The 12,280-nt window shown below is 39.7% G+C and overlaps 1 protein-coding gene across 1 annotated transcript in view; it reads right to left on the bottom strand.

Moving 5' to 3' along the window:
• Nucleotides 1-424: 424 nt before the first annotated feature.
• Nucleotides 425-12,280, bottom strand: part of PLEKHH2 (pleckstrin homology, MyTH4 and FERM domain containing H2) — a 263,489-nt gene continuing 251,633 nt past the window's right edge. The window contains exons 26-30 of the mRNA XM_082249839.1: nucleotides 12,075-12,208; nucleotides 6,985-7,114; nucleotides 4,164-4,250; nucleotides 3,620-3,754; nucleotides 425-829 (exon numbers count right to left, since the gene is read on the bottom strand). Coding sequence (XP_082105965.1) covers nucleotides 644-829; nucleotides 3,620-3,754; nucleotides 4,164-4,250; nucleotides 6,985-7,114; nucleotides 12,075-12,208 — 672 coding nt within the window. The 3' untranslated portion in view covers nucleotides 425-643. The remainder of the gene's footprint in view (nucleotides 830-3,619; nucleotides 3,755-4,163; nucleotides 4,251-6,984; nucleotides 7,115-12,074; nucleotides 12,209-12,280) is intronic.

The raw sequence follows: 12,280 nt of genomic DNA, 5'->3' as shown, positions 1-12,280 counted from the left end.
TCTGAGAGCTGATTGGAGGAAAGGGACACCCCTTCCACACAGCACACAGGAAGAGAGATGAGGCTGTCAATCACAGGCTGTGTCCTGGAGCTCCCTTTCCTGTCACTTTTTTTTGGTGTCAGGAACACTTGTCAGAAGTGGCACATGGTGATAGAAGAAAAAGGAATCAACACACAGAAATTACTTTTAGTGCACCCAATTGAGACAAGTACACATTATAGAGGGATATGATTTGTTCATATTTCATGTTTGAGGTTTACAACCACTTTAAATGAGATTTTTTATAAATGTTCAACATATTTTAGATGTGTTTGACAAAATATAACAATCCCTACTAATGATCAGACTGCAGTCTTCTGGTATCTACATGCAATAAGCGGTGGTTAGAGGGTGTGGGAAAAAAAAGGAATGGAATAAGTCATGTGACCTCATATCAACTGTCACTAACTCCTAATTGGGACAATCTCTAGTTGACAAAAGATTGGTAATTCCAAAAGTGTTCAAGAAGATAAAAGTGGCTTAAAAAGTCACCTAAAACCTAATATATATAAAAACAATAGGAAGACGTTCATTCATCCAGCTTGCTTTGTTGTCCACTTAGGAATGTCAGATATTTGTCAGTGCATATACTGACAAGTGATTGCTATAACAAAGTGGGGCCTTTAGTTGGTCTGCTGTTTGCCAAGAGCATGTGGCTTTCCAGTTGTTTGGTCTTCGGCTCTTCAGCTTGGGCAGAGAGAAGGGCAGGGGCAGACATGTGGTGAGTGGCCATCTTCTGCTGCTGAATTGTGTTGATGTAGCTGACAATCAGTAGAGTTATCTCCAAAATCTGAAATAATAGCAAGGTTTAGACTTCCGATAAATAAGACATAATCCAGGACACATGCAATGACTGTCTAAAGAGAATGTATAATAGTTTTGTATATACAGTGTTTTCTTTATTAACTAATTATAGTTGGGACCACAAAATATTACTCAAAAAATATGAAATTTGTTCTTTTCTTTTATTCTCTTTTTATATATTTCATAGTAGATCTTCTATACAGATTAATCGGTTATATTATCTGTTACATGCAAATTACTCATACATGCTTTCACTATAAATTAATAGTTACCTATTTACATATATGTTATACGATTAAAACTGCATGATATTAGGTACAAAGACATAATATCAATACAGTAAAGGGAAACATCGGTAGTGAGTTAGATACAAGTCTTTTAAATCTACCCCTTTCTGTTTGAGGCTTGTAAATTGCAAACTTTCAATAAAAATATGTGAAAAACAAAAAAAAAATTAAATATTGCATTTGAATACCTTGTATTCTTGTTTCCAGCCAATAACTGGCTTCTGATAACATAATTCCCAGGCTTTGATTATCTGCTTTGCTATAAAAAGGAACTGACGGCTCAATAGCTAAAGCTGATATTAATAAACACAGCTGAACAAAAAGTAGTTGACTCCCCTCCCTCCCTGCCTATTTAGATGACTCTGTACTAAGTTTTGTTTAAAGAGAGAGAGACGCAAGGTAAACAGCTTGTGCTGTCCTCTCCCTTTAAAAGATTCATGGGGGTGTATTTACTAAAAATGTAGAGTGGAAAATCTGGTGCAGTTCTGCATAGAAATCAGTCAGCTTCCAGGTTATTTTTTTTTTGTCAAAGCCTAATTGAACAAGCTGAAGTTAGAAGCTGATTGGCTACTATGCAGAGCTGCACCAGATTTTGCACTCTCCAGTTTTAGTAAAACAACCCCATGGAGTGATGTATATTTGGCACAGATCAATCACATGTCTCATGTTTTTTTGGTGAATTAAACCTCAAGTTCCAGATTCCTCCCCCCACCCAACCCTTAGTGCCCTTCCCCTAAAGGTTTCCTAGGCTGGATGTATGCTATTTTTTTTTAAACGTACCTTTTTCCAAAGTCTTCAGGCCTGTCACTTAACCGCTTGCTGACTGCCGCACGGCTATTTACTGCGGCAGTCAGCTCCGTACAGGCAAAGCGACGTAGGGCTATGTCGCTCACCCACGAGCCACTAGGGGGCTGTAGTAATGTCACTGGTACCCCCAAAAGTGTAAAAAATGTCAGTCAAGGGTCCGATCTGTCTGCCGCAATGTCGCAGTCCCGCAAAAAAAATCGCAGATCGCCGCCATTACTAGTAAAAAAAAAAAAAAAACAATAAAAATGACAGAAATCTTTCCCGTAGTTAGTAGACGCAATAACTTTTGCGCAAACCAATCAAAATACGTTTATTGCGATTTTTTTACCAAACATATGTAGCAGAAAACAAATTGGCCTAAAATGTTAAAAAAATTAGATTTTTACACTTTTATGGGGAATTTCATATAAAAAATGTGAAAAATATTGTAATCTTTTTAAAATTGATGCACTTTTTTGTTTATAGCGCAAAAAGTAAAAATCACACAGGTGATCAAATACCACCAAAAGAAAGCTCTATTTGTGGGAAAAAAAGGACGTCAATTTCATTTGGGTACAGCGTCGCACGACCACGCAATTGTCTGTTAAAGTCAAGCAGGGACAAAACGCAAAATAGGCCCTGGTCTTTGAGCAGGAAAATCCTCCGGGGCTTAAGTGGTTAATAGTGTGAAGTTCTCTTTGCCTTTTCTCTGGGTTGAGCAGCCTTTAATAATGCAGACAGGGACAATGATATGTTGAACTCAGGACTGCTCTCTGCACTATTACACAGTAAATGCAGAGCACTGTAGTGATGCTCCCTTAGGGGGCAGAGCCATGACACCCTGCATTCACAGTATTTGGGAGGTAGGTCAAGAAAAGCATCATTCCACCCAAAAGAGGACATCTTGTGGCAGAGAAGAGGTACTGCATGGGACAGCTCCAGATTGAAGGTGAATTTTGCAACCTGAGCTGCCTTTTATGTTTTGCACATGCCGGATGGCTGTTTTTATTTATAAAACCTGGAGTTGGGCTTTAAAATTCTCCTAAAAGTGCTGGTCCAATGATCAAAAGCCTAGATATCTGTGACAATGTGGTCATATAATCTCTGCTAGCAGTAGGATTGTTTAGGTGGGCAGCACTATTGCATTTTCTCTAAAAATAGTATGTTTTTCAAACCTTCTAATATTTCTAATTTATTTATCCCAGCAAGAGCGCTTCATAGATTGATGTTAACATTTCAGCAAAGGTCCACTTAAAAAAAAAAAAACAGCTTCTGCTTAAAAAAAAGTGCCTTCCTTTACCCTACATTTATTGGCCCACCATATTTCTACTGGAAACAGAAAATGCTGTTCTGGTGCTTGTCCCCCTGTTATTTTTAATAGTAGTAATCTGGGCTGCTCAGTAGAAAAAATAAGCTTCTCTCGCTTTGGCTGCAACATTTTATTTGTTCCAGCGAAAACCAGAAACCGAGGGGGCCACTAAACGAACAAAAGAGCAAGCATTTTGTAATTACATCGCCTGGTCTTACAGTTTATAATAGCTTTTTCTCCCTCTCCTAACCTCCAGCACAGAAAATAAACATGCCTTTGTTTAAGCCGCAGGTGCTTAATTCATGCTTTTAATATCCGATCGCAGAAGAGTACTTTACTCCTAAAAGCCTACCTCCGTGCTGCTGCTAGCGTGTATTTCAGCTAATGTACCTACCTTCACTTTCGCCATAGCAAACAGAAGTTTTTCAGTTGGCTTGTCCTTTGTCTGTGTGTTAACCACCAGCATAAAGTCATCACGATAACCTCCGAAGGTCATTAGACTCCTGTGTGTGTATGTCAACAGCAACCTCTTAAGAAAGAGAAGAGTGGGTGGAAGGAAAGAAAAAAAAAAACAAAGGGCTAAACATTATTTTTCATTCTAATTCAAACAACGATTGCACTAAAAGTCTCAAACAAAAGCAAATAATTTACTTAATAAGCGACTATCGGGCAGCCATTATGTACTTATATAGGAGGGACATATAAGCGACACGTCTAGAGTACTTTTGGTTAAATAAAGTCTAACTAGCTTGTAATCAATCTATATTAATCTGTAATATTCAATTTGCTTTTAAGTAATACACCTAGAGATGGGGAACATGATTATTTTTCTTTTTAACTAGAAAGGGGGTTGAATGGAATGTTTACGAAGGCTCAATTATAATAATAACAATAATATTAATTATAATAATAGTAATGATAATATCAGTCAGACGTACCATAGTGTTATATTCCAGCACGCTTATTCCATCTTCGTGTACTGCGAGCCAGACTAAAGGACCTTCGAAAGGGTTTGGAGCTATAGGCTGCATTGTAAAAAAAAAAAATAATGAGTACACCACTTTTGAAAAGTAAGATTTTAATCAATATCTCAGTGAACACAAGAACAATTTCCAAAATGTTGACAAAACTTAGTTTTATAGAACATTTGTTTAACTCATTACATGAAAGTATGGTTAATAATATAACTTAGATTACAAAATCTTCAGTTTTACTCAAATTAGTTGATGCAAGAATGAATAAACTCCACAACAAAAACTACTACATCTAGTATTTTGTATGACCTCCATGATTTGTAAGGACAGCACCAAGTCTTCTAGGCATGGAATGAACAAGTAGGTGACATATTGCACCATCTATCTTTTTCCATTCTTCAAGAACTAACTCTTCTAGAGCCTGGATGCTGGATGGAGAGTGATGCTCAACTTGTCTCTTCAGAATTCCCCATAGGTGTTCAACTGGGTTGAAATCAGGAGACATACTTGGCCATGGAATTACCTTCACTCTGTTCTTCTTTAGAAATGCAACAGTGGCCTTGGATGTGTGTTTTGGATCATTGCCATGTTGGAAAAGTGTACAACGACCAAGGGCACAGAGTGATAGTAGCATTTTCTCTTTCAATATAGAACAGCACATCTGTGAATTCATAATACCATCAATGAAATGCAGTTCCCCAACACCAGCAGCACTCATGCAGCCTCACAGAAGGTTACTGCCACCACCATGTTTCACTGTAGGCACCATGCATTTTTCTTTGTCCTCCTCACATTTGCGATGCCATACAGTTTTGAAGCCATCAGTTCCAAAAACATTTATCTTGGTCTCATCACTCCCAGTAGTCTTCTTCTTTTTCAGCATGGGCCCTGGCAAATTCTAGATGGGCTTTTTTGTGCATGGGATTTAGGAGAGGTTTCCTTCGTGGACAACACCCATATATGCCATTTCTCGGCAGTGTATCCCGTATTGTCCCACGGAAAGAACCACCCCAGTTTGGCTTTCTTCTTTTTTAACTAAATGCAGTGAACTTGCATGGCGAATATCTTTAACCCTTCCCATCAGAAGACACTCCTGTCGAGGTGTTAACTTCCATGGAGGGCCTGGAGATGGTTGTAGTTCCATCTTTGGAAACATTTTGTATCACTTTTGCTACAGTATTCTGACTGATAAGTACATCTCTATTTAGCTTGAAATTATTTTCTTTCTCAAGCCTTGTAACATTGCTCTTCCATGTGGTGCTATTGCTGCCAGCATGAAATGGGAAGAGGTTTCCTTTGTTAAGTAACTTCCTTTTATAATCAGCAGTCTGCTGGACACCTATTTAATAATTAGTCTCACCTCTAGTTGAATTCTTGTTATTTAGGATTTTGTTGTCTAAAATGTAGCTTTGCTCCTTAGCGTTTCATTGGGGTGTATTAATTTTTGCAACATAGTCTTGAATTAATTTGTTAGGAAAATTACTTTTTTGTGTGTGCAAATTAACAAGTCTTGGTTGCAATCATAGGCCCACATTAGTGGGAGTATTTTGTAGTATAGTGTCCCATAGAAAATGTTGATCCTGAGAGGAAATGTATGTTTTTCTTACAAATCTATTAGGGTATACTCATTTATTCTCATCAATGAATATATATATATATGTGTGTGTTTTTTTTGTTTGTTTATTAGCAACAGGAGACTATTGTTATTACTGTTCTGGGGACAACCCAAAATGTGGGATTTTCTTTTTCCAAAACTTTAGCTATACTTTAAGGTTCCAGTGTACTGGTCTGGAGTTTTTCAAGTAATCAGGGCCATATCTTATTCTTATTCTAAAATGTTCATTCTTAAAGTGACCTTCTCACTACAGGGTCCAAACTACACTAAAGTTGTCTATACACTGTAAGATTTCTCTTGTTCAGCCCTGAACTAGAGTGTGAAATAGAGAAATCTACCGGTTCCTTCATCCAAGCTAAATAGATTGGATGCAGGAATCTCCCCTGCCGGCCATTGTATTCTGACACCCGCGACTGTCAGAATACCTTAATATTGGCTGCATCTAATTGGATGCAGCAATCGTTCAGCTGACAATTTTCCATGTGGCTGCTAAGATTTTCAGATTGAAGGATGTTGGGCGGTAGGGTCCCAAAAGGCTACCCACTGCTCAAATGTTATTTGGTTCACAAGGAACCATCCTAAATGGTCAGCCTAAAGTAGAACTATAGGCAAAACTTTTTTTTCCATTTTGGATAACGTAAGGGAGGGTCATAACCCCTGTCACTTTTTTTTCTTTTGCCATTTGTGTCCCATTGGGGAGATTTACCTGCAATTCCTGTCCCATAGCCAAAACAGTAAGTGAAAGGAAATCCATCGGGGGCCCCCCAGGTCACCAGAATTAGGGTCCCTATTGGAAGATTTTCCCTCTATCGCTTTTCTGGGGGCAACCCACAATTGTTTAAAATGCCTTTCTATGCTGTAGAATGAACAGATTCTTCAATGAAAACACCTGAACTTAAACATATTGGAAGAGTGTCCACACAGGTTTGGCCATAAAATGCACAACAGCCGATGGCTCACATTATGGGCCATACACACTATCAGATTATCTGAAGACTTTTGTCTGTAGACTTACCAAAACCATATAATATGAGGTCAAACCTAAACACTTTCAATTTGTATGCAATCCGGCAGGCCCTTGCACTACATAGAAAAGGTAAATCTGAAGGAAAAAGTCTTCAGATAATCTGATAGTGTGTATGGCCCTTTACAGTGTAGCACATTTCTTACTTTTGCTGGGAAAAGGATAGCACCAAAGAAAGCCCATTTTCTGGCAACTGTAAGGTATATTCGCACACAGCCTGAAGCACTGTGGCCACGAAGTGCCATCCATCTTGACCCCAGTCTCTGCTGAAGTTGTCTGAAAGGAACAATATCAGAGCAATGATCCAATGTGTGTTAATGTAAAAAAGAAAAGCAAGCAAGGGACTTATTAGCTAAAGCAGACTGACAAGGGTAGACGTTGACACCTGGATTCAGATTTTTTGAAAGAGTCAGCTCTTCCAAAGATACATTTCCAAGCCTTGTTAATGGTTAGTACTTGTATTTCTCTGGCATCTGTCAATCACTGGGCTCATAGCCTGCTGTCCTTCACACCAGCAATTACCACAATTAAAGTAAAACTAAATCAATCAACATAAATAGTAAAGTAAACAGACAGGAAGGTATATTATATTTAATTGGTTTACACTTTTTTCTTTTTACGTTCTTCAGTTACTTCCTGGTTATTGGCCTATGGCTAAAATTATGCCAAACATCCCAGGAGTCCCTTATGGGCATTTTTTTCTTTCATCTGAAGAAGGGGAGGAGCGACTTTCTCTACTAAGCGCACCCTTCTGTCTTTTTTTTTTCCTTCTGGATAGAGTAAGGGAGGGTTATAACCCCTGTCCCATTGTGGTGATTTCCCCTTACTTCCTGTCCTATAGCCAAAGTGAGGAAATCTTTGCAAAGTAAGAGAATTCCTTGGGGACCCCCAGGTTACCAGAATTAGTGTCCCCATTGGAAGACCCAAAATATGCTATTTGCTTTTACTTTCATAATGATAATAAAAAACAGGACAGATAGAGAGGGTGAATTTCCTTAACAAGGGCACAGACAGCAACAAAAAACTGACAGGTGTTGTAATCCCTCTCCCCTCTATCCAAAACTAAAAAAAATAAAAGTTTTGCCTATAGTTATACTTTAAGAGCAGATAGATTCCAGGAAGTAAATGCTACATGAATCACCTGCCCTTACTAAAGATGGCTGCAGCTAGAAGTGCTAAGGGAGGTGTTTTTTTAAAGTGGTTTATTTCACCATATTTTTATTGAAGATTTTTAAATAAAAATACAAACATCCAGATAGGACATCATCCATCCATTTTCTGTCAATATAGGGATAAGTACATTGGTGCATGACCTAAAGTGGCTGTTAAGCCACTACAATATAACTATACAATCCCCTTTGTCTGTTAAATAAAAAAGATGCAGATATATCTTATATCAGAGCATCTCCCGGCACTCCCATGACTCCTTGGCTCTCTCCTCTCCCGGCTGAGAGCTACAGCAGGTGGGGCAGAAAACTCCCACTGATGTCAGCTAGGGAGGAGAGGAGGAAAAAGGAGAGAGAGCCGAGCGGTCACGTGAGCGCCCAGAGTCGTTCTGATATAAGGTAGAAATCTGCATCCTTTTTATATAACAGACACTGGGACACATATTGTTAGTTACCAGAGGGGATTGTATGGTTATACTGTAGTTATGATAGCAGCAGGAGGGGAGGGCTGGGGAGTGGATGGAGATGACAGGCATGGAGGGGAGGGGGGAGAGGACAGGGGAGAGCAGAGAGGAGAGCTGAGGATGACGGAGGCAAGTAAACTGACCACCGAGGCAAGTAAACTGACCACTGAGTGTCAGGGCTCAGCAGCCATGATAAACCGTGGTCAGTTTACAGGGGAGAGGGCAGAACCCGCCAGGTATTTCAGGTTATACAAGGGGCCAAATTACACAGCACAAGCACGGTGCTGTATAAAATGCTTTAAGGGAACAGGATCTGTTTTTTTTTTTTAGGGTAACAAAAGCTTTAACATAGTCAATGCAAACAATACAGGAGAAGTAAAACATGATGGTAAGAACAATAGGTATAAGAAACTCTGTAACATATTGGTGATGTTGGTCATACCCCCAGGACATCTGGATACCCCTAACTGTGTCCGGGTGGGGGCAAGACCAGCCATCTCTCTCAAGTATTGATGAGTTTTCTTTCATTTGAAGGTTATTATTTTTAGAGATGACAAGAACAATAGACAGTTGCATAGCCATGAATTACTATGCGCAAATATGAACAAGTGCAGGTGAAGTTTCTCTCCGCCGATACATAACACTAAACAATGATATTTAAAGTGGTTTATAAAGAAAATAAAGCATGGAGACAAGGATGGATGGGGGAGTTTGTTTTGAATATTAAAAAGGAATACATTTGAGGAACAAATCAAAAACAGGAATTAAATAGCGTTTTCAATTTGTGGTGCACAGATATGGTTGATTTAGCTTTAAAGGGTACTTTTTTTGTTGAGAAAAAAACATTCACCTCTGGGTGTGGGCAGATTCCTACCTTTTATTATTTTGAAGAAATAGATGTTTTTCTGTGTCCATGTGCGAAGTAAATGTGAATGGGATTGATATTATAATTATTAAAGGGTATCTCCACTTTCATGGGAAAAAATAGGAAAAAAAAAATAATAATAATATAGCATTTGCAATTACGACACAAGTCATATTGTAGTTGAATGTTATTAAAAATGACCTTTCCTTTTCATTCTGCAGCCGCTGTAGTTTTCTGTAAAGTGCAATGCAATATGGCTACCTGGAGGTGTTCTGTACACAGAATATGTACAGAACGTCTCCAGAAACATAATTTGCTGCTTGTGTAATTGACTCACTCATTTTCCCAGAAGTCTACACTAAGATACAAATCAGATTTCAGCCATCCCCTGCAACAAAAATGTTATTTTTGGTGAGATACTCCCAATAGGAAATAACGATTTTTCTCATTAGAGCCCTGCAGCTGCAAACTTAACTTATCATTAACGTATCTTAGTGCAGACTTCTGGGAAAAACAGTAAGCCAATCACACAAGCTGTAAATGTAAATTTGGGGGGGGGGGGGCTTCTGTACACCAACTGCGTATGGAAGGCCTCCAGGTAGCCATGTTCTTTGCATTTTCAAAAAAATTACAGAGCTGCAGACTGAAAAGGAAAGGTAATTGTAATAACATTCAACTACAATATGACTTGTGTCGCAATTGTATATGACATATATATATATATACATACACGCTATATTACCAAAAGTATTGGGACGCCTGCCTTTACACGCACATGAACTTTAATGGCATCCCAGTCTTAGTTCGTAGGGTTTAGTATTGAGTTGGCCCACCCTTTGCAGCTATAACCACTTCAACTCTTCTGGGAAGGCTGTCCACAAGGTTTAGGAGTGTGTCTATGGGAATGTTTGACCATTCTTCCAGAAGCACATTTGTTAGGTCAGGCACTGATGTGGATGAGAAGGTCTGGCTCGCAGTCTCCACTCTAATTCATCCCAAAGGTGTTCTATTGGGTTGAGGTCAGGACTCAACCCAAGGCTGTGCAGGCCAGTCAAGTTCCTCCACCCCAAACTCGTAATCCATGTCTTTATGGACCTTGTTTTGTGCACTGGTCCAAATCATTTGATGGAGGAGGGGATTATGGTCTGGGGTTGTTATTCACAGGTTGGGCTTGGTCCCTTCGTTTCAGTGAAAGGAACTCTTAAGGCATCAGCATACCAAGACGTTTTGGACAATTTCATGCTCCCAACTTGGTGGGAACAATTTGGGGATGGCCCCTTCCTGTGCCAACATGACTGTGCACCAGTTCATGTGTGTGTAAAGGCAGGCGTCCCAATACTTTTAACCACTTGCCGACCGCCGCACGACTATCTACGTCGGCGGTCAGCCCCTCACAGGCAAACTAACGTAGGGCTACGTTGCTTGCTTGTGAGGGTCTAGGGAGCGAGCGTGCGCCCCCGGAGGCGCGCTCCCGCGTGGTCACGGACCCCCCCGCGCGTGTGACCAGCGGACCCGATGTCCGCCGGCCACTCGGTGATCGGCGGGGGAGAGGGAGAATGTCAGGCAGCTTGTGTAAACAAGCTGCCTGTCATTCTCCTCGCTGTAAAGACACTGATCACATGGATCTACTATGTAGATCCGTTGATCAGTGTCCTTACAGCTCAAGCCACAGCCAATCACAATAGAAAGCACGCCCCTAGGGACACACACAGCCCCTCCCTCCCAAATAAAGTTAACCCCTTCACTACCAGTGTATTTTTACAGTAACAGTGCATATATATAGCACTGATTACTGTAGAAATGTCACTGGTAACCCCAAAAGTGTCAAAAATGTCAGTCAAGGGTCCGATCTGTCCGCCGCAATGTCGCAGTACCGCAAAAAAAATTGCAGATCGCCGCCATTACGCGTTAAAAAAAAAAACAACAAAAATGACAAAAATCTTTCCCTTTGTTAGTAAACGCGATAACTTTTGCGCAAACCAATCAAAATACGCTTTTTGCGATTTTTTTTACCAAACATAGGTAGCATAAAACAAATTGGCCGAAAATGTTAAAAAATTTTGATTTTTACATTTTTTTGGGGGGGAATTTCATATAAAAAAATGTGAAAAATATTGCTATTTTTGCAAAATTGACGCTCTTTTTTTGTTTATAGCGCGTGATCAAAAAATCGCACAGGTGATCAAATACCACCAAAAGAAAGCTCTGTTTGTGGGAAAAAAAGGACGTCAAATTCGTTTAGGTACAGCGTCGCACAACCGCGCAATTGTCCGTTAAAGTCACGCAGTGCCGAATCGCAAAATACCCCCTGGTCGGAATGGGGGTAAAATCTTCCGGGGCTTAAGTGGTTAACAATAGAGTGTGTATACATATATACTGTATTTCCTATTTTTTTTCCCATGAAAGTGGAGTTACCCTTTAAAAAGAAAAAAGGGAAGGGAGTCAAAGTAACATAGGAAGATAAGTCCACCACACAGACTCAGAGTGGTGAAGTGATCAGGGAACCTAATACATACCCTAATTCATTCTCATTTTTATATGCATTAAGAACAACATAAAATAGAATACACTGTGTAAAAACAGCATAGAAAAGGATGGTCTATGCTAAAGCTGCCTATTATGACATCATACTGACAATCCCTGTCCAATGCACACAATCCTAATTTTACTTCTTTTAGGCTGTTGTGACCCTTTAATATTGAAGACCCTTGCTCCCAGCTTATAAGTGCAGTCACACCCACCTCAACTGCTCTTCCGTGCAGTCCTCTTTATACCTCTTGGGATAAAACTTCTCCAGTGCTTGTTTTACTGCTTGGCTTGATTTTACTTGACCTGATGTGGCCTGAAAGGGTCGTTCATAATCTCCACTTTCCACCTGATGATGTAGAAGAGGTAAATGCCATTATAGTAATAAGGAATGGGGTTCCTTAGAACCGGTACTACATTT

This window comes from Pelophylax lessonae (assembly GCF_965119305.1).
Source record: "Pelophylax lessonae genome assembly, chromosome: 3".
Classification (NCBI taxonomy): Eukaryota; Metazoa; Chordata; class Amphibia; order Anura; family Ranidae; genus Pelophylax; species Pelophylax lessonae.
This window is presented reverse-complemented; position numbering and strand designations above follow the sequence as displayed.